Genomic DNA, 22,753 nt, shown 5'->3' with positions numbered 1-22,753 from the left:
ATCCCAGGGTCCTGGGATCAAGCCCTACATTGGGCTCTCTGCTCAGCAGGGAGCCTGCTTCCTCCTCTCTCTCTCTGTCTGCCTCTCTGCATACTTGTGATCTCTATCTATCAAATAAATAAAATCTTAAAAAAAAAAAGAAATGGGCAGAAGACATGAACAGACATTTCTCCAAAGAAGACATACAAATGGCTAAGAGACACATGAAAAAATGCTCAACATCACTCCCGGTCAGGGAAATAGAAATCAAAACCACATTGAGATACCCCCTCCCACTGGTCAGAATGACTAAAAGTAAAGACTTGGGAAACAACAGATGTTGGTGAGGATGCAGAGAAAGGGGAACCCTCCTACATTGTGGGTGGGTATGCAAGCTGGTATAGCCACTGTGGAAAACAGTATGGAGCTTCCTTAAAAAGTTAAAAATAGAACTACTGTATGACCCAGCAATAGTACTACTGGGTATTTATCCATAGGATACAAAAATGCTAATTTGAAGGGGCACATGCACCCCCAATTATGGAAAGAGCCCAGATGTCCATCCACTGATGAATGGATAAAGAAGATGTAGTATAGGGACGTCTGGGTGGCTCAGTCAGTTAAGTGTCTGCCTTTGGCTCAGGTCATGATCCCAAGGGCCTGAGATGAGTCCCATATTGAGCAAGAATGCTCAACAGGGAGCCTGCTTCTCCCTCTGCTTATGCTCTCTCTTTATCTCTCTGACAAAAAAATAAAATATTTTTTAAAAAGATGTGTATATATGTACAGCAGAGTATTACTGAGCCATTTATGACAACACGGATGGAACTAGAGGGTATTTGCTAAGTGAAATAAGTCAAAAAGAGATAAATACATGATTTCACTTGTATGTGGAATTTAAGAAACAAAACGAATATAGAGGAAAGGAAGGAAAAATAAGATAAAGACAGGGGGAGACAAACCATAAGACGCTCTTAATTATAGGGAACAAACTGAGGATTGCTGGAGGGGAGGTGGGTAGATTTGGGGTAGTTGGGTGATAGGCATTAAGGAGGGCACTTGAGGGCGCCTGGGTGGCTCAGTGGGTTAAGCCGCTGCCTTCGGCTCAGGTCATGATCTCAGGGTCCTGGGATCGAGGCCCGCATCGGGCTCTCTGCTCGGCGGGGAGCCTGCTTCCCTCTCTCTCTCTCTCTGCCTGCCTCTCCATCTACTTGTGGTCTCTCTCTGTCAAATAAATAAATAAAATCTTAAAAAAAAAAAAAAAAAAAAAAAGGAGGGCACTTGAGGTAATGAGTACTGGGTATTATATGCAACTGATGAATCACTAAATTCTACCCCTGAAACTAATACTATATGTGAACTAACTTGAATTTAAATAAAATCTTGAAAGAAAGAAAAAAAAAAAAAACAAATTATTTGTCCTTAATTTTGATCCCCTTGACAGGTACTTTAGATATATTTCTAGCCTTAAATGCTTGCAGGTTTGTTTGGTAAGATCAGTTAAACATTGAGAAACAGAATGTCGAAACTGATGTGACCAAAGGGTTTTATTCAACTCTTTTCATCTCATAAATGCAAAAAATTAATCCAGAGTGATGGCATCACTTGCCCAGGGTCATACAGTGATTGCTGTGTTCTTATCTTTGTAACTGGGGGATAAATACATTTAATGTCTCTTGGTCTCACTCATTTTGTCCTTCCCAGCCCAGCAGATGTACTGTGTGGGTCACCACAGCCCTCTGTAGTTGAATGTGATCCTGCTCACCATGGTTATCTAATCCTACTGACTGATTTCTTGTAGACCAAGAGGATGCTGGTGGAGAAGATGGGCCGAGAGGCTGTGGAACTAGGGCACGGGGAGGTGAACATCACAGGGGTGGAGGAGAATACCTTGATTGCCAGCCTTTGTGACCTCCTAGAGAGGATCTGGAGTCATGGGCTACAAGTAAAGCAGGTAAGGATTGTGTAGATTCTCCCTGCTGAGCAAAATCTCTTTCTCCTTTCACTTCTAGCTTTCCCACACTCTTCCAGCTGGCTGGCTTTGAAAAATGGTGCATGCCGTGTGGGGTGAGAGCTCATAAGTACCAAATGTACTCTACAGATCCTTTACTAATGGTACATTCCTAGTGGGAAAAGCTCTGTAATTAATATTTCTTTTATATACAGATAGCTTAACTGTCTAAGGATTTGAGAAGGGACTGCAGGAAATTGAGTAAGTTTGATTTTTGCTGCTTGATAACAGAGAATTTCTTTATTTCAGAATATTCTGTTTGGAATAGCTAGTCAAGATGGACAACTTTTACTTTTATGCATTTTTTAAAAGATTTTATTTGTTTGAGAGAGAGAGAATGAGAAAGAGAGCATGAGAGCAAGGAGAGTCAGAGGGAGAAGCAGACTCCCCACTGAGTTGGAAGCCTGATGTGGGACTTGATCCTGGGGCTCCAGGATCATGACCAGAGCCGAAGGAGTCACTTAACCAACTGAGCCACCCAGGCACCCCTACTTTTATACATTTTTAAATTTGAAGAGAACTTGAAATCTTTTCAAAAGCAGTTTTAGGGGCATCTGGGTGGTGCCGTTGGTTAAGAGACCGACTCTTAAAAAGTTAAAAATAGGTCATGGGTCGTACCCTAAGAGATCTCATAGAGATCGAGCCCTGCAGTGGGCTCTGCACTCAGCAGGGAGTCTGCTTGAGATTCTCTCCCTCTGCCCCCTCCCCACTTATGTTTTCTCTTGCTCTCTAAAGTAAACTTTTTGAAAAAAATGGTTTTAATATGGATAAAATAGAAAATACATGTAAGTATCCAGCAAGTATTTATCGAGGGCTGACAATGTGCCAGGCATTGTTGTTGAAGGCACTTGAGGTACCTTAGTGAACAAAACAGACCAAGATCTCTGCCCTTCTGGAGTGCCATTGTCATGGGTATAGAGACTATCTACCATATCTGTCCTTCAAAACATTTTTTCTTTCTTTCTTTTTTTTTTTCCCAAAACATTTTTCTGTGTACATCGTACCCACATACTGTGGATATTTAAAAATCCAACCCCAATGAGATACTTTTTTATATCCACTAAGATAACTTAAATAAAAAAGACAGTAATAAGTTTAGTGAGGATCTGGAGAAATTAGAACCTTCACACTTTGCTGGTGGGAATGTAAAATGGTGCAGCCACTTTAACATTTAACAAAACAATTTAACATTTAACAACAATGTTAAGCATGGTGTTGCATGACACAGTGAGTCCACTTTGAGCTACCTACTCAAGATAAATGGAAATGTGTCTGTATAAAAATACTTACACAAATGTTCATAGCATTATTCCTAGTAGGCCAGAAATAGAACAACCCAGATGTCTATCAGTTGATGAGTAGATACAGTAAATGTGTTGTATCTATACAGTGGAATATAGGTAAGCAGTAAAAGGACTGAGGGATGATACATGGTTCAACATACTAAGTGAAAGAAGCCAGTCACAAAAGACCACATACTGTATGATCCCATGTATATAAAATGCCCAGAATAGGCAAATCCATAGAAAGCAGATTAGGCGATGTCAGACGGGCGGGAAGAAAGAATAGGGAGTGACGGATAATGGGTATGATGTTTCTATTTGGGTGATGACAGTGTTATAAGATAGGTAGTGGTGATGGTTATACAAATCTGTGAATGTACTAAAAACCAGATTTTGTTGTTGTTTTAAGATTTTATTTATTTATTTTAGAGAAAGAGAATGAGAGAGAGAACATGTGAGGGGGGAGAGTCAGAAGAAGAAGCAGATTCCCTGCCAGTCAGGGAGCCCAATGCGGGACTCCATCCCCAGACTCCAGGATCATGACCTGAGCTGAAGGCAGTTGCTTAACCAGCTGAGCCACCCAGGCACCCTTTTTTTTTTCTTTTTTTTTTTTGGTAACAGATAATCGTATACTTTGTAAGTGTGGATTTTATGGTAATGTGAATTATAGTTCAGTAAAACATTTTAAAAATCCAGATGGGATCATAACTATATGTAATGTTTTGTAACTTGCTTTTTTTTTTTTTTTTTTTTTTTTTTTAAGATTTATTTATTTGACCCAGAGAGAGAGATCACAGGTAGGCGGAGGGGGGTTGGGGAAGCAGGCTCCCTGCTGAGCAGAGGGCCCAACACTGGGCCAGATCCCAGGACCCTGAGATCATGACCTGAGGTTTAACCCACTGAGCCACCCAGGCACCCATAACTTGCTTTTTTTACCTAATAATAATTTTTTCCATGTCCTGACCTAATTTTTAGGTGATACCATAGTAAGTGTTGAAGAGCTAAAACTATGAATCTGACTTCGGAGTCAGAAAGACTGGGATTTGAATCCTAGCTCTGCTGGATGACTTACCATAACTTGTGATTTTTGAATCTCATTTTCTTTATCCATACCCCTGGAATTAATCCAATCTACCTTTGAGGGTTATGATAATTAGATATAATAAACATAAATACCTGGCATGTGGTAGGAATGTAACATATTATGGCTATTATGCTAGGCTCTACATGAAGAATTTGTTTCTTTCCTTTTCTGTATAACAAGTGAGTAGAATATATACATAATTATTTAATCATTTTTCTTTAAGTTGAGCTTTTATAGTTTATAGTTTATAGTTGAGCTATAGTTTATAGTTGAGCTCTTTAGCGTTTCGGCAAAATATACACCCCCCCGCCTTTGATGTTTGCCATAAAATTTCTAGAGAGTTAGCCTTCTCCTGCATTTTAAGAAATAATACTATATCATCACATGTTCTAAACCTGTTCTCTGAGGCTTTGCAGCCATATTCTTAAAAAATTCCCATAGCATGAGAAATATTTTTTGGAGCCCATTTGATTCCCCCTTCAGTTTGGATAGATAAAAGCTACTTGTTTAGTGAGAAACTAATACAAAATAATGGGGACTTTTCAACTGAGGTCCCATTTTGTCCTGAATCCTGCATTTGGAGCACTAAAAGTGAAGCACTGACATTGTCACCAGAGGGAAGCAAGGGTATGTGCTTTCTGGCAGGGCGCTTATTCCCTCAGGGACCCATACATGTTCAGCTGCAGATGGTGACTATCCATGTTGCGTTTCTACTGCGTGTTCTCCTTAGACCTTTACTTTGCTAGCGTGTGTATAGAACACCTTTCTTCTGGTGAGACATTCTCTGGTATGTTCCAGTCCAGAAGTTCTATAACCTGGTTACCTGGTCTCCATCATGCATTATGTATGATCCTGCGATCACCCAGATTGTGACCAAATTCACTTTGAGTGTGATCTTACTGCCTTTTTCTGAGGGTACCTTACTGATCAACTACCTATTTTAATCTATTCAAAAGTAGAGAGAACCCAAGCAGCAGTTTTTGCTGCTAGCTTCCTAAACTTTGTTATTGGCCGTGACTGCTCACAACTGTCTGGGTTTTCAATGACATTTTTCAAGGAGATGGGCATCCTTCTCCAGTATATTCTTCTAATGCTAAGAGGTGAGGTTTGGTTTTCATACTGGTTTTGTAACTGCTGCCCTTTGGGTAAGTGAAAATGGGTGGTTTCTCACCTGTGTATGACATCCTTAGAGAATCCAGTGCTATCTGTATCTTGCTTTCCCTATATAATACCCTAAATGGGTAGTTAGGCTAAATTGAACCTTGCAGTCTCAATCAGCCTCTGTGCAAAAGAGGAAGAAGAATTATTCGTATCTCCTGAACTAGAAAGACCCCAGTGCTCTATCACTGAGCCTCAGCCCAGCTGCTGCACTCTCACTCCTGCCTTTGCTCTCGCTCCAGTAAAATGACTGTGAACCAGAGCATCCCTTCTGGCATGGCGGGCTGGTGCTGCTCTAGCCTTTGGCTCTTCAGCAGTGTTACATGTGAGGGCTCTCTGGTGACTGGCTATACTTAGTGTATGTCACAGGCACACAGGTCTATTAAGGGAGGCTGCCTTCCCAGTCTTCCTAGATTCTGGGGCTACAGTGATGAATAAGCCAAAGTCCCTGCCCTTTCAGGAGCCTACTCTGTTTTGGTAGAGGGATGGACAGATTTCCGGAAGTTGAATTACTAAATCAAAGAGTGTGAAGGTTTTAAGCTCTTGTGTTGTCTTTCACATATATTATATCAATATACCAGTTATTGTATAGAAGTTGTAAGTCTTGTTGATATTGTTGAACATAATTTTTAAAAAATACTTGGTTTTTCAATGAATAAAATAGTCTTTTCTAGTTTTAACTTGTGTGTGTTTTTAATACCAATATGATTATTGGGTTTTGTTTTAAGCTCGTTAAATCCTTTTTTTTTTTTTTTAAGATTTATTTATTTATTTGAGAGATAGGGAAAGAGCAGAGTGAGAACACAAGTGGGGGTGATGAGCGAAGGGAGAAGCAGACTCCCCACAGGGAGCCTGATACAGGGCTCAATCCCAGAACATTGGGATCATGACCTAAGCCAAAGGCAGATACTTAACTGACTGAGCCACCCAGGCACCGATCTTTCTTTTTTCTTTTTTTTTTTTTTTAAGTTGGTTAAATCTTATAGGATATCCAAACATACTGCAAGTTTATGTTAACAGCTTGCTAATCTATAGGTGAGGATTTTCTTCCTTTCAAATGCTTGGTTCCCCCCCTAAAATCTATCAAATGAATAGAAACAAAATAGATTATCAGCTCCTCAAGGGACAAATCTTGAAACCTTAAATCCTCACATTCATCTGAGAGCATAAAACTTTATTTCAGAATATATAACTTCATAAGTTAAATGATCTCTTCCAGGCAGTCTATATAATTGGGAGCAGTTGTTCTGACATTAGATTGAAGCTTGAATCCCAACACTCTGTTTACTATCTGTGTGATCTTTTACAGGTTACTTAATCTTTCTAATGCTCAATTTGCTCTTTTCTAAAGAGAATGAGCATAGAGGTACCTATCCTGTAGAATAATTGAGAGCATTAAATAAAGTATTATATTTTGAACATATAACATAGTGCTTAGTTTGTAGCAAGTCTCAGGAGATGGTAGCTTCCTCATTATTATTACTATCACTTCTCTGAAATATAGAACTAAAGTCATTTATAAAATTATTACAATAAATCCTACTACTAAAAAACCATAATACTATGTTTACATTATATCAGCTATATAGAAGCATTTACCATGAATCTAATATAAAGTTTTTATCACATAACAAGGGGCACCGTGTACTGCAGGATGACTAGAAAGAGACAAAGCAATGGCTGGGTGGTCAGCTGGGCTCATTCACCACCTAGGCAAATGGCTCCCTTACATCAGGCTTGCAAATGTTAATCAGACTTGTGCCTTGGTAAAATGACAAATTACTATATGTCTCAGATAGTTTAAACTGCAGCTCTTACATTTCCAAATGTTAAGGTTCTGTATATTAACTATAGTTAAATGCCAGTGTACCTTCCTGGCTTACCTTCCTGCAGGCTTCTTCATTTTTACCTTCAATAGTAAATCCTCATCTTAATGACAGCTTATTCTCCTCAGCCTGAGCTAAGGGCAATAATGGCTTTAGATGTTTTAGGAAATTCAGGAGCTATCATAGGGTCTTGCAGATTAGATATTAGCTTCTCTGTACAGAAGTCATCATGCTCTACCCAGGCTGGCCTTTAACCAAAGCAGAATTTGATAGGTTGTTTGCTTTTTTTCTTTCTTATCCACTGGTCTATTCATAGACTCTTTTTGGCCATGTCCTGTTTGAAGTGGTGGACGTTTCTCTTTTCTTTTCCTTTCTATTCTTCTTTATATTTCTCCTACATTTTAGTAGGTTGATATATTTGTATACACTTCATCTGGGTGTACATCGATATAAGGAAATAATAGTACAGATACTTTTTAGTAAAAGCCCATGTCTATATGTTAAAAGTATCTATGATTCTGTTCACTGGGTGCCTTGGCCTCTGAAATCTAAACTGATAGGTGTTTCTCCCTTGTGTTGGTTCCAGGGGAAATCAGCCTTGTGGTCCCATCTGTTACATTATCAGGAAAACCGGCAGAGAAAACTCACATCAGGAAGCCTCAGTACCTCAGGTAAGATGGTTTCTGCCCCACTGGGGAGAACCCCCTGCACCTGCTTTCCTATCCCCCACTGGAGTAATCATCTGCAGTAGACTATTCTAGGTCATTGAAACCTTTGCTGTATAATGTTTCCTTTTTAAAATTTTAAGCTCCTTGTTTCTCTGAACCACAGAGTGTGCTAAATCCATGGGGTTTGCTTTCATTATGTGTTTCTTCACACACCCCCCCGCCACTTTTTAAAGAAAATTCTGTGCCCAACATGGAGCTTGAACTCATGACCCCAAGATTGAGAGTTGTGTGCTCTGTTGACTGAGCCAGTCAGGCATCTCTGTTTCTGTGCCTTTTGATCAGCGGGATAGAAGATTTATATCAGCAAGAGGACAGTCTTAAAATGATTTTAGGTTTTTAATCAATTTGTGTGGTACTGGTGTCTTCTGTTTGGAGCAGGTTGTCTTCAGAGTTTTTTGTTTTATACCTCAGAGATGGGCATTGAGATGATCTATCTATTAAGAGAGCTTGTGTCCTACCTTGGAACTCCTCAGAGTCAAGGTCTGGTGTGAATGTGAATGATCTCATAATACTTCTTTTACTTTTTTTTTTTTTTTTTTAAGATTTTATTTATTTATGTGACAGAGATCCCAGAACCCTGGGATCATGACCCTGAGCCCAAGGCGGATGCTTAACCAACTGAGCCACCCAGTTGCCCTTTCTTTTCCATTTCTAATTTAATAAAAATATCAGAGTGAGGAGGAAACTGGGATCCAGAGAGGAATTGAATTTATTCAAGATCACATACTGTGTTCATGGAAGAGGCCAGATTAGCAGCCAGGCCTCTTGTCTCCTGGTCTGGTATTCCTTCTACAGTGTCCCTTCCAGGACAGTTCCCCTCCTTCCTATACTTCTTGGCAGCTTCTCCCCTTTGTACCATCCTTCATTTTCCTCTCTCTGCCAGGAAGTTTGTTTTCTTGGATGTTCTTATCCTAATGGTGAAGATCAGTTCAAATGGAAGTGAAGACATAGGCGCGAATTCAATGTTTCTTTCTCCTCAAGGAGAAAGAATTAACCTCAATTAGCGCTGAACGTGGGGAAAATAGTTGGCTGAAAACCAGGTGTAAGAGCTCTGTAAGTAGCCTGATGAGTTTTTTGGTCCATTTTCTGGATATTAGAACAAAAAGTCTTCTCAGGAAGGCTATAGAAGTTACTGCTGAGGGATAGACGATAGCCAAAAATTGTCAACAGCTAAATGGTAAAGATACTAAGTTATAACTATTGGACCAGACATAAGGACATAAATACATTGGCATACCTCAGAGCTATCATGGGTTTGGTTCTAGACTACCACAAAAAAGTGAATATCACAATAAAATGAGTCTGGTGAATTATTTGGTTTCCCACTGCATAAAAAGTTATATTTATGCTATACTATAGTCTGTTAAATGTATAGTGTTATGTCTAAAAAGTATTTATACATTGATTAAAAAATACTTCATAGCTAAAAAATGCTAGCCATCATCTGAGCTATCAGCAAGTCCTAATCATGGATCATGGATCACTACAAGAAATACAGTAATAATGGAGGTACCTGGGTGGTCCAGTCAGTTAAGCCTCTAGCTCTTTGTTTTGGCTCAGGTTTTGATCTCTTGGGTCGTGAGATTGAGCCCTGTTTTGGGCTCTGCACTCACTCAGCGCAGTCTGCTTGGGATTTCTTCTCCCTCTCCCTCTGCCTCTCCCCTGCACTTGAGCACATGCTCATGTGCACGCACTCTCTCAAATAAATCTAAATAAGCCAAATATAATAATAATAAAAATTCTGAAATATTGTGAGAATTGCCAAAATGTGATACAAAGACCTGAAGTGAGCAAATGCTGTTAGGAAAATGATGCCAGTAGACTGCTTGACACCGAGTTGCCATAGATCTTCAATTTGTTTAAAAAAAAAAAAAAAAGTGCAATATCTGTGAGGCACAATAAAGTGAAAGCGCAACAAAATGAGGTATGCTTGTATTGCAGCATTCTGGGACATGTTCTTTACACATTCCCTTGGCTCTTTTGTAGCGCAGTTTGAGTCAAGAATAGGACATGAATAGCTCCAAATGAAAATACTGCTTCTGTGGATATAAGAACATGCTGGATTAGAAGCCAGAAGATTTGTGTTCCCTCCAGTCCTGACTTTGCCACTTGGTAACTAGGGCAAAGCATTTAACTTCTCCGAGTTTCAGTTCCCTATTCTGTGATACCTTCCTTGGCTATCTAGTTGTTAGAGGATTAAATGAGATGATATGTATAAAAGCATAACATTTGATACCTACTAAGTACTTCATAAATATTCATGAATCGCTACATGTTACCAAAGTAACCAGCTATTCCTTGTTCAAATTTGGGTAGTCAGCTCTTTGGATATTTAGATCTCTCTTTGGACATGACCAGCTTTTTTGTTCTAGGAATACTTCTTGATTCAGAACGGAGGAAGTCTGATGCCAGCTCAGTCATGTCTCCCCTGAGAATCTCCCTCATTCAGGATATGAGGTCAGTCTGGATTCATATATACTAAGCCACTAAGAGCCCGTTTTCAGTTGCTCCTTAAGTGTCTACTTTCAACAGCAGAGTCTAGGGGACTTGGGCTTCTATGGCAGCTCCATTAACCAGGAAGACTCACCATTGGTCTTGTGCTTCATGATGTAGTTATAGAGCTGCACGAGCAGTTGAGTTTCTTGACATTTTTGGAGAATTATACCAGAGTATCACAGGGCTCCAGGGTTAGCCTGATTTTTTGAGAGCTGTATTGTCATCCCTCTGCCCCCTGCAAATTGTGATGAGCCTTTTTGCAAAGCCCAGGATTTAAAGAATAAGAGAGATGGACTCTGACCAGGATGGGATCGGATTGTTTCACGAGGCCTGTTTGGCTTTACAGGGGGAGGTATTGGTAGTGAGTTCCTCTTCTACCCCACTCCCCACCTCCTTTTTCCCATTCTCCCTTTAGGCACATCCAGAACATCGGAGAAATCAAGACTGATGTGGGAAAGGCCAGAGCATGGGTGCGACTATCCATGGAAAAAAAGTTACTTTCCAGACACCTGAAGCAGCTTCTCTCAGATCATGAACTCACCAAGTAAGGCCATTCCACCTGGAATAGAATCAGGCTCCCAGGAATGGTGGGGAGGGTTTGGAAACCCTTGTGTTAGGAGGGAAAATATTCACTATTTCATTTCTGCTGTGTTCAGCTAAACTCAAATTGCATATGAAGATCTTGTAATATTTCCTCTTCTCCCTCTTTAACTATAGAAGAAAAATTCTGCTATGTTTGTTTTTCCTATCTTCTCAATTTGCCTGTCCCCAAATATCTTTCTTAAAGAGGTAGTAAGAAGATTGGGGTCCTTATTGCATACTTCAGAGTTTTGGGGCTCCCCTCTCCTGACTGCATGTGGGTGACTTGTATACCTCTTAGGCTCACGGCATTTTCTTGGTCTCTTTCCTGTCCTGGGGAAGAAAGGATTAGGGAAAGAAAAGAAAACTTCTAAGATAGCCCTTATCTCTTGTTCTTTTCTGAGGCCGGGGTGGGCCCAAAATAACTCAGTCCTTGTTCTTCCTGTCTGGACCCTGCCGGAGTCTCCATAGAGCTTAAGGGCTTCCCAGTGGCCCTTGTAGGGCTCCCTCCCTCCATACTTTCCACCTAGAAAGAGGAAGAGGAAAGATTCCCAGGTTCTCACACTTATCATTCTCACACTCCCAGGGGCCATTCAACCTACAGTTCCTTTCTCTGCATTTGATTTTCTTTTTATTTGTTTTTGTACCCTACCTACCAGAGGAGTGGGAAGGAAGACTGTCCCCCCTTCTCTGCCTCTTGGACCACAAACTTTCCACTTTTCCTGTCTATGTTTGGCTCTTTCTTCACTGGCAAGCCTGTTGGGCATTTTTGTTTAGCATTTCCTTAGGCATCTTTTCATGGTGTCCTTTATTATTTGACTTCCCCAAGGATGATAAAGCAGAGGAGTGGGCCTTGGGGAAATTTTGTGTAGACAGTTGAGTAAACCTGCAGAATCTGTTTTTATTCAAAGTGAAAATGTAATGATTTAGATTGTTTACTGTGTATGTAAACCACAGCAAGAAGTAGGTTTAAACCCTTCATAGGTTAGAGAGCTCACTTAGAGGTTGTGAAACAGCAATTCTTAAAGCACTTAAATTCGATTTCCTAGAGGGACAGGAGGGCTTAGGAATAAAATTTGGAGTTTGGGAGAACAAGTGAACATAGAAGCCTGGAGTTTGGAAGGGAAGTATTTGTACACCAGATTCTAAGGGACAGTTGTGTATGGCTAAGAAAAAAAAATTGCTATTGTAGCAGGTTAGGGCAGGAGTGTTTCTTGCTGGCCAGTGTGGGTGTCACCAGCAGGAGGACAGGGAGGCATCTGAAAGCAGGTTAAGCACAAAGAATTTTGTGAAGTCCGGTACAGTGGATAGGTCTGGGTATGTATGAGACAAAAGGCCCAGGCAGCAGCAAACGGCACACAGACCTTGGTCAGGAGGCTAGTTTTGCTTTCTTTAAACTGTAGCCCCTTTAAAAGGAGGTAAGCTCAGCATTTACTCAGTATTAGAAACTTTCCTCCTTATATTTTGGCCCCAGTGCTACTCCAGTGAGTGGAAAATGAATTTTGCTGCCACAGATTGCATTTTGGGTGGGGTAGAAGGGAGGAAAAAAGGGGCCCTTCATCAAAACCTATTAATTCCTTCATTCTGCTCTCTCTTACCTTTCTCTTCAGTCTGCCTGAAGCTCCAGCCACAGCACACCACTCATGCTTCTCAGGATGCTAGGTGCTAAATTGCTAGAGTTTGTCTAGACATGTCAAAGACTTGGTTTGTCCTTCCCCTGGGCCCCCATAGCATTTGTTGCAGTATTTATTCAGACCTTCCTCACCACTGTGTTGTCATTGTCTAGTTGCTTGCTGCTTATTACAATTTTCTTTCATTGAGGGCATGAATGAGCATGTTTCCCCGCACCTAGTAGGTATTCACCTGGGCACGTAAAATGTGTGCATAGCTGCACAGACAGGAGGAGGAGGACAGCCTTGGAGAGTATATCTTGATAGAATGTTCCTGAGTCTCTGGGATTTCCAGGTAGCCTCCAAAACTGTTTGCAGCTTGGAGAAGGGAGTTAGGTCGAGGCAGGGTAAGGGGGCTGCAGGGTCTAGGGGAGAAAGTTAGCTCTTGTATACTGAACTTACACTGTTTCTCCTTGACCTCATGCAGTGACTAATACTGTGTAGTAGCCCCTCTACCCTGAAACTCACTTTGCGTGGCTGCTGTGGCCTTATACTATCCTGTTCTCTTTCTCTTCCTGCCCTTTCCAGGATGTTGGCTTCCACAGTCCTCAGTTCTCTGCATGCACACATGTTCTTTTCACGCTTTCTCTCTCACTTAGTGATCTCACACATTCTCATGACTTCTGTTTCCGGTCGTGTGACTTCCACATCTGACCCTGTAGCTTTGACTTTTCTTCTGAGCTCCACTCCTGCATTTATTTCCATCCAGATTTCTTACCTTTAGCTCACCGATAACAAAAGCAATCTTCACAGAATTATTCACCATAACTACCTTTCTCTCAAATGTTTTGTTTTTATCACCACTCTTCTCCCTGAACGTCCCTATTCTTCCCTACCTAGTTTGAAATTGGGGTCCAGTTTGACTCCTTGCTTTGCTTTACCTTCCACGTGCACATTTCAGGCCCTTTGCCTCTGTCTCCACCTCTCTTCTTGTCTAGTGCTGCTGTCTTAGTTTCATTCTTGGGCCCTTTAAACTCATCAGATGCACTAAATTTAGATTTTCTGAAACCAGCTGTGGCTTTCCCTTTACTTCTAGGGTAAATTGCAGAAACCCAGTACTTTTAGGGTAAGTTGCAAACTCTTTAGCCTGACTATTTAGGGCCTTTCTTCATTTGAAGAGGCCTGTCATTGCTAACTGGTCATCTCCCTGAGCCCTCAATTCCAGCCAAACTGGTTTCCATTCCTCGTCCTCTTTCTTCTGCAACATCTGTCTAAATCCATGTTGTCCTTTAGGCCTCTCTTCCTCTAGGACCATTGAAGCTTATGGCTCTTTAAATTCCCACAGAGAGCTTTTCATTTGGCAACTCATTACAGGCAGTCTTATACCACGGTCTTTACCTGATGTATTCACCTGGGTTGTATGAGGATAGGTGGCACCTGCACATAGTGTAGGCCATGGTTGGCAAATGAATCTCTTGGGTGTGCCTTATAGGTAAAACTTCACAGATTTACTGAATCCACATCTCTTTGGCCACAGTGATTGCAGTCTTGGCAACCAGGACAGTTACCTTCTTTGTTTCTCTGTGCTGAAGGCCTGTGCACTTGGCTCTTCATGTCGCCTCTGTTTGGGGAAGGTATCCTTGCTGTTGCAGAGGGTCTATAATGCCAGGCAAAGGAGCTGGCCTTTGAAATGAGTAAGAGGGGGTGGGGATGGGGATGGGAGGAAGTTTGAAAAGAGGGGAAGGACATGATGTATGCAACTCTTCTTTCCCTGTGGTCTGGATCATTCCCTTTGTGGACTCAGGCTTACATTCACACTCACAGCAGTGTTTGGATTCATGGGTCTGAGGTCTGCTGGAGGGTCTGAGGCTGCCCCGGTAACGACTGGTGATCACAGACCTCCTGCCATTGTTCCTCCTACAATGCCCACTGGGGTGATGCCCCTAGCTAAAAGCCTGAGAGGGCCTGTGCCATCCCTGAAGGGTGACAATTCCAGCCCCCAGTTGAGGAAAGGAGACCCTGTGACTTCTGACACTGCATTGTAGTAATGTCAATCCTTGGACACAGGTAGAGTTTGGTTTTGATCTTTCTGCTATGGTTTCAGCCACTTGCCCTGTAGCCCTCATTTAGATGGAGTAGCTGGCTTTGTTCCTTTTTTAGTTGGCTCTAAAAAACTTGAAGCTTGACATCTTATTCTTCCCTTAGCTGTCTCCTTCCAGAACTGAGTAATTCTAGCCTTTTCCCCCTCCTTTTGGCCGGGGGACTGATGTATTGCCTCCTCTCTGACAGAAAGTTGTACAAGCGCTATGCCTTCCTGCGCTGTGACGACGAGAAGGAGCAGTTCCTCTATCACCTCCTCTCTTTCAATGCCGTCGATTACTTTTGCTTCACCAATGTCTTCACAACTATCCGTGAGTAGCCCTGTGCTCCCCACTAGCCTTCACAATGCCAATCTTCATGACCCTGCTAGCGCACTGTCCCTTTTTTTAAAGAAAGAAGATTGTCACTTGTACTTTCAATTTGCCTTTTGTTTTTGTAGGAGAGAGGTACATTTGCTGTCTGTGGAGGTTGTTTTTTCTCTGAAGCTTCTTGTTCTTGTTCTGAACTGGGGAGCTCAGTCTTTTTGGCCATCAAGTTGTCACTGTTGTCCTAGGCACTGCTCTGGGGGCCTAAGGCGATGAAGGTGGAGTGGAGTTGGATGGCGTGGTGAAGTTCACTGCCCTCTTTGCACACCTGTAAAGAAATCTCCCTTTTGTTTTGCGCTCAGAGTGATACAGCATCGTAGAAGGTTTTAGACCAGCACACAGGGAAAAATTACTCTTCCTGAAGTGACAACTCCAGGTTGCAGTGGGAGATTTGGGTTCAGGCTCTGGTCTGCCCTAACTCATTAGGTTTCTGTGAGCAGAGTTGACCCCTTCTGTGGGCCTGTCTCCCTATTTGCAGAGTGAGGAAGGAGGGTTCAGCATGGTCCAAGGAAGGCTTTTGGAGCCTCATCTTCCTTTGGTACCAGGATGCTCTTTTCCTTAGGGGTTAGTCTCTGACTTTGCCCCATGGCTAGTTGTTTGGCCCGTGACTCAGCAGCCTCAGCAGCATGGACTCTTGTTTCTGTATGACACCCATCCTCCCTCTCAGAGAGGAGTGTTGTAGGCTGCAGGAGAAGCAGTACTGGACTGAAACTTAGGAGACTCACAGGAAACTATTTCCCTGTCAGTACCTCAGAAAAAACATTATAGGACCTCTCTGGAGATTGTTATTAGAGTTCACGAGATGATAGATTGAAAAGTGCTCTGAAAAGCAATTCAGTACAACGCAGAGTTGGTGATATTATTTGATGAACAAATTCACTTAGCCTCCGAGCCTGCAGATGGGCTTGGATCTTTGACTATGTGTGGTAACCCTGAGAGGAGTGAGACTGCGTGTAGGATTAGCTGATTCTCTAAGCCTGCCAGACACTAGGTCCTGGGATCTGCTGCTCCTGGCTCTGCTTAGGCCAGTACAACAGGGGCTCCAACCATGCCAGCACAACTGGGCAGGCAAGTCAGGGCCCTTTCAGGTGTGGAGGGATTCCTGATCCCCCTCAATGCCTTTGTGGCTTCCCCCAAACAGTGATCCCGTACCATATCCTGATTGTACCGAGCAAGAAGCTGGGGGGCTCCATGTTCACCGCCAACCCATGGATCTGCATTTCGGGAGAACTGGGTGAGACACAGATCCTGCAGATTCCCAGGAACGTGTTAGAGATGACCTTCGAGGTAAGTGTTATCCAGGGATCACAACCCCAGGCTCTTGGGGATCTGAGTCAGCAACAATGCTTATGGAGGCTTTCTGCAGGGTTTTATGGTGGTCTTGTTTTTATAATGCTAATGTATTAGCACAGTTGACCTGTCCTGGGATGATCAGAGGACAAAGCCAAGGGTTGACCCAAGAATGGGGGAGCCTGCCCTGTCTAAGTGGTCTCTGACTCGAAGGCACTTCTCTGTCTGGATTTGCATAACTCCCTGCCCTTGTCATGTTCAGAAGTCACAGAGACTTCTGAATCTCAGACTACTCTCCCACTTCCAGACCCTTCTGCATGTAGGCCCTTTTCTTCCTTTGGGTAGTAGCATCTTCTTTCTTAATCATTCCCCATCAGTGAGAGTGCTAGACCCCCAGCCTTGGTGGTAGGGGAGTCATGTGCTCGTCCCTGTAGATACTAAGGGACCAGGTTGCAGGCAGCCAGTCAGATCTGTACCTCTGAGTAATGCCTCTCTGTTCTCTTAACTTCTTGACCTACCCGCCTTCTTTTTTTGGCTGTTCTTTCACAGTGCCAGAACTTGGGAAAGCTCACGACGGTACAGATAGGCCATGATAACTCTGGGTTATATGCTAAATGGCTGGTAGAGTATGTGATGGTCAGGAATGAGATCACAGGACATACCTACAAGTAAGTGTTCCCTCACCTGTGCCTTGAGATCGTGGGGTAAGGTATACCAGGGGCTGGGTTTGATGCCTGGGTATGTGGAGTTCCCAAGGAGATCCTTTAGGTCGTGGTAGACTGTGGTACTTCCTGTTTGGCTCTGCCTCATGCACCTGAAAAGAAACAGAAGGAGGGTTTTCCAGGCTAAGACATCCGATGTTAGTGTACATAGATTCTGGGCCACCCATCATTCAGGTGTCTTCCCCAATGATGCACAGTGGGGCGGATGAGCAGGGCCTTGAGGAACCCCAGCCTGGTTTCAGAGCCTGTCTCCAGGGATTGGCTCAAATGATGGCTTTTGCTGAGTAGCAAGGGGAGGAGCTGGCAGCTCTGACAGGCCATTGCTTGACCTTTAGGTTCCCATGTGGTCGGTGGTTGGGGAAGGGCATAGATGACGGGAGCTTGGAGCGGGTCCTGGTTGGGGAGTTGCTCACATCCCAGCCTGAGGTGGACGAGAGGCCGTGCCGGACCCCACCCCTGCAGCAGTCCCCCAGCGTCATCCGGAGGCTCGTTACCATCTCACCCAACAACAAGCCCAGTAAGTGGGAGGAGGGGCTGGGCCCTCATGCCCCCCAGGTGGGGAATGTGGACAGATGTCTGGGACCCTGATGTGTGAGTCCATACCCCAGCCTGTGTAGCTGCCTTGGTATCTGTCACCCTCCTCTCATGAATCTGTGTGTGTGTGTGTGTGTCGGGGGGGTGTCACACCCCTTAGAGGCTTCTGCAGCCTGGCCTAGGTCCTCTGTACTATTTATATATGACTCTAGAGAGTGAGGTCTACCTTCTGGCCTTCTCCTTCCTTGTTCTTGGCCTCACAGCCAAGTCTTGGCCCTCTTTTGGTTGCCAGAAGTTCCAGGGTAAAATGGAAAATAAACTTTCCCTGCCTCTTTTAGAGATGGAATTCTGAGGTAACTCTGAAAAGCTTTTGCGTTTCCCAAAGATTTTAGGAAGGGCTACCTCAACGAAGTTGAATGGGCAAGAGCCACTCTTCCTAGGGTCCAGTCCAGGCTATCCTGCCTCTCTCATGTGCCCTTCCTATGTCCTCAGTCTTGTGCTCAGTCAACTAGGCATTGTTAGCCTCTGAGATTGGTTAGGGATGTCCGCTTGATTTTTATCAGAGCTGAACACCGGGCAGATCCAGGAGTCCATCGGGGAGGCAGTCAATGGCATCGTGAAGCACTTCCATAAGCCTGAGAAAGAGGTGAGCCTTTCTGCCCTTCAACCCAGGGCTTTATATTGAACAAGAGAGAAAATCTTTTTCCAGGCCCATGTAATGCGGACAACCCGGAGTCTAGAGTGTGTGCCTCGGGGTCTCTGCCAACTTGGGGTTACCCTGTTTCCTTACACACTAATGACCCAGTAGAGTCCCTTGGGCCCCTAATGAGCAGTGTATTTTCCTGTCTTCTTCTGGATTTTCCTGGATCTCCCTGAACAATTGTCACTCTGGCTTTGCCCCTGTCGTGGGGACCCAAATCCATCCATCTGTTCAGCAGCTACGCACTGGCAGCTGCTCTGTGCTCCTCACTGTGCCTGCCAGGTGCTGGGGAGACAGACAAGGTCCCAACCAGGCTTTTGCTGCCCTCCCAGCTGTGGACTCTGGTTTCAGGGAAGCAGTGGTGGGGAGGCAGCTTGGCTGAGGCGAGCCTGGCATTCTCTTATTTCTTTACATAGCGAGGCAGTCTGACGCTGTTGCTCTGTGGCGAATGTGGCCTTGTCTCGGCCCTGGAACAGGCTTTCCAGCATGGATTTAAATCTCCCCGGCTCTTCAAAAATGTCTTCATTTGGGATTTCCTGGGTGAGTTGAGCCAGGGTGTGAGGGTGGGAAAAGTATGCAGAGACATGGGGACTCACCCACACACTGGGGCTGCTGACTACTGGGGTCTGAGGTACAGAAGCCAAACCAGGTGACTCTCAAATTAGATCTAGTTTTGTTTGCTCTGGCTTTTCTTGAAGGCTTAGAAACAAGTCCTCACACTTTTTCCTTGTAGACTCAAAAGGCCAGTTGATAGTATTTGGAACCCAACCCCTGTGATGTACCCACTTGGAGAATTTTCATGCAAGAACCTTTTCCCTCAAGAGTGTTTTTCTTTCTTCTTCTTCTTTTAAACTTCAGACAAGCAAAAGACCACCTTTATATCAAGGACCACGTAAGGAAATTTAAAACCTAAGAATAGGGACCTTATATTTTGACATGTGACCAGCAATGTCAGAACATTCATGTTACATTAAGTTACCTGCATTAATATGGAGAGACCCATGGGACATGGGACTTGCCCGCAGGATAGTCAGGGATAGGTTGGTTTTGAGAGTCTTTGTCACTGGGAAGCTTCTCTGCTCTTCACAGAAAAAGCACAAACCTATTATGAGACTTTGGAGCAGAACGAACTTGTCCCTGAGGAAAACTGGCACACGAGGGCCCGGAACTTCTGCCGCTTTGTCACTGCAATCAATAACACTCCCCGGAACATAGGCAAGGACGGCAAGTTTCAGATGCTGGTGTGCTTGGGAGCCAGGTACTGCAGCTGCGTGGCCCCAAGCCTCGGAGGTGGTGCCGGGGGCCTAGCGTGAAGGGTGGGGTGGGGAGCGGCTAATGACTGGAGGCCCCTGGGCAGGGGATTCCTTGGAGGCCCTGAATTTCCCATATGAAGCATATGTGTGGGGATGAGAGTGTGTGTAACTGGATGGCGGCCCATTTTGATATGGAGGAATAAAACCATCCCACTGGTGAGATTTGAAGCAGAATCTATCTAGTCATTCCTTCAGCAAACATTTGGCTGTGTCAAGCATTATGGAAGGCAGGGGGAATGAGCTGAATAAAACATGGTTCCTACCGTTTAAAAGTTTACATGTCCAAATTAAAGACAGTTCAAGGCAGAAGGTTGTGAGAGTCCCAAAAGGAAGCATACATTCATAGTTACACTGAAACTATAGAGGAGAAAGATCAGAGATGAAACTATAGAGGAGAAAGATCAGAGAAAGGAGGAGGTGGTATCTGAGCCTTAGAGGTGGGGAGGGAGTTTGAAGCAGACAGAATTAGCAGAGAGGTCCTAAAGAAAGCAAAAGATGTAGAGTTAGGAAATAACAAGTTAACGTGGGAAGGGCAGTCATAGGAAACAGTTGAAAGGAGGATAGGGGCCTTGGGGATCTGGGGCAGAGAATCCTTCCATATTAGGACAGAGTTGTTTAATCAGGGCACTGAAATAATATGAGTTTGATACTATGGATGGTATACATCAGAGTGGGAAGATTGTTAGGGGCTGTTCCTGTGGGTCAGGTGAGAGTGTGAAGACCAAATAAATGTAAGGCAGTGGTTCACTTGGGCCAAGGAAGGCATAGTAGTTAAAAACAGACTCTGGAACCAGATTCACTAGGTTCATATTTTCAGATCAGCCACTCAACTAGCCATATGAACTTAGACAAACTACTTAATCTCTCTCTACCTCAATTTCTTCATCTCTAAAGTGGGGGTAATAATAACACTGATAGCACCTACCTCATATCATAGGGTTGTTATGAAGGTTAAAAGCTCTAAAAAAAGTGTCTGGCACATACCAAGTGCTATGTGGATGTGAGCGCTTAGGATTAGTTCTGGTGGTGATAGCTCTGGGGAGGACTGATGCTCTGGGACAGATTGGCTGTTGAGCTGGAAGAGGTGGTGCTGACTGGACCTCGTGTCTGGCTGGGGTTTAGGGAACTGGGGGAAGTAGGGGGAGGCAGGGGAGGAGGTGTGGACCTGGTGGCAGGTTACTGGGTCAACTTGGGTCAAGTTGGGTTGGTGTTCCTGGGGCTTAGTCCCTAGCAGGAGCCTTTTAAAACCATGTAAGGCCTCTTTGCCAGGCACTGTTGGGGGAGGGAGAAGGGGCTGGGGTAGCTATCTACTTTTCCAGCCTCACACTTGGCTCAAGGAGTGATGGAGCAAGTTTCCCCCTTGATCTTGTACTAACTATTTCCCTTCCCCTTCCCTTCTGATCCGCCGGGACTGACCCTTCCCCACCAGAGATCACCTTCTACACCATTGGATTGCCCTGCTGGCCGACTGCCCCATCACCGCACACATGTATGAGGATGTGGCGCTGATCAAAGACCACACACTTGTCAATTCCTTGATCCGCGTGCTTCAGACATTGCAGGAGTTCAACATCACACTGGAGACGTCCCTTGTCAAGGGCATCGACATCTGACCTCCCAGCACCAGCTAGCAGCAGGACGGCGAGAGACTTACCCTGCAGCTCTGACCCTTCTTCCCAAGGGGATTTAAGCAAGTTATGCAGGAGATAGGAGATGTACACTCACTGTAAAAAGAAAAGTAGAGGATTTTTGGAATAAATAATCTATTTTAGAGTTTATTTGCTGATTTGCTTTTTACACACTTTCATGTGAAAGAGTGATAGGGAGAGGGAGACGAGGTTGGTGCCGCTTATTTTGAAGCTGGTGCCCTCCCTCGCCATGGCCGCATGCTGGGAGCCTGCGGCCTCCCTGGACTGAGCCTGCGGCGTGCGGGCGGAGCAGCTCTGCTTCCTCACCCGCACCTGGTCATGAGGCCATTCCACGTTGTTTTTAAACTAATGTTTTCTATATTAACATTGTTATGGATACTTGGCTTTCACGGGCCACACACAGGTGTGCTGAGCAGGAAGCCCCAAGCTCCAATCAAAGGGATTTTTAGTAGTGCCTCTGTGAGCACTGATGAGTCAGTCCCACATCTTTTCTTTTTTTGTCAGTATTATTTGGAACGGAGACATGCCGGGATGCACCATCGTGCAGAAGATCACGTTTCCTCTTGGCACACAGCTGCACGAAAGTAAACATAAGCATGTTTTAACAGGTTTTCGTTTTCTTTTTTTTCCTCTTATTTATTTAACCCTCCATTGTGTGTTTTAAATCTTTTTCTTTTCTTTTTTCTTTTTTTTTTAAGGAAGGAAAAAGCTTGTCACAGTCTAACTGGCTATGTTATTATTGTTAAATTTATGTTGTTTTGCAACCTAGAAACCAGCTACAATATGGCCCACTTAATAAAACACCTGAAACAAAACTGCATGGATCCCTGACTTTTTTTTTTTTTTTTAAGATTTTATTTATTTATTTGACAGAGAGAGATCACAAGTAGACGGAGAGGAAGGCAGAGAGAGAGAGAGAGGGAAGCAGGCTTCTCGCCGAGCAGAGAGCCCGATGCGGGACTCGATCCCAGGACCCTGAGATCATGACCTGAGCCGAAGGCAGCGGCTTAACCCACTGAGCCACCCAGGCGCCCCTGGATCCCTGACTTTTATGGGGGGTTTGTGAGCAGTGGGTGGTGGGGGATACAGTTTGGTCCATGTGAGAGACCAGTGTGAGAGGCGTCGCATTGCCTAGGCCCCTCCCTCAACTGCCCAGGGTGCCCTCTCAGGGCCTGGCGGCTCCTGGGTCCTTCCTGCTGTAGCACCAGGAGCTTTCCCTAGTTTTTTAACTCAAATGGCTATTTGAGAAGGATGCAGATAAGGGTTATTTTCCCACTCCACAGAAGACGAGCCTGAGGCACAGAGGGGAAGGGACTTGGACAAGGT

General features: G+C 44.0%; 1 protein-coding gene across 1 annotated transcript in view; it reads left to right on the top strand.

Annotated features, from left to right (window-relative positions):
* DENND5A (DENN domain containing 5A) overlaps positions 1 to 22,242 on the top strand; it is a 102,110-nt gene extending 79,868 nt beyond the window's left edge. The window contains exons 12-23 of the mRNA XM_047747391.1: positions 1,781 to 1,933; positions 7,928 to 8,012; positions 10,442 to 10,526; positions 10,981 to 11,109; positions 15,044 to 15,165; positions 16,361 to 16,506; positions 17,059 to 17,177; positions 17,567 to 17,748; positions 18,329 to 18,411; positions 18,882 to 19,005; positions 19,555 to 19,723; positions 21,208 to 22,242. Coding sequence (XP_047603347.1) covers positions 1,781 to 1,933; positions 7,928 to 8,012; positions 10,442 to 10,526; positions 10,981 to 11,109; positions 15,044 to 15,165; positions 16,361 to 16,506; positions 17,059 to 17,177; positions 17,567 to 17,748; positions 18,329 to 18,411; positions 18,882 to 19,005; positions 19,555 to 19,723; positions 21,208 to 21,391 — 1,581 coding nt within the window. The 3' untranslated portion in view covers positions 21,392 to 22,242. The remainder of the gene's footprint in view (positions 1 to 1,780; positions 1,934 to 7,927; positions 8,013 to 10,441; positions 10,527 to 10,980; positions 11,110 to 15,043; positions 15,166 to 16,360; positions 16,507 to 17,058; positions 17,178 to 17,566; positions 17,749 to 18,328; positions 18,412 to 18,881; positions 19,006 to 19,554; positions 19,724 to 21,207) is intronic.
* The last annotated feature ends 511 nt before the right edge of the window (positions 22,243 to 22,753 follow it).

This window comes from Lutra lutra, chromosome 10 (genome assembly GCF_902655055.1).
Source record: "Lutra lutra chromosome 10, mLutLut1.2, whole genome shotgun sequence".
NCBI classification, from domain to species: domain Eukaryota; kingdom Metazoa; phylum Chordata; class Mammalia; order Carnivora; family Mustelidae; genus Lutra; species Lutra lutra.
This window is presented reverse-complemented; position numbering and strand designations above follow the sequence as displayed.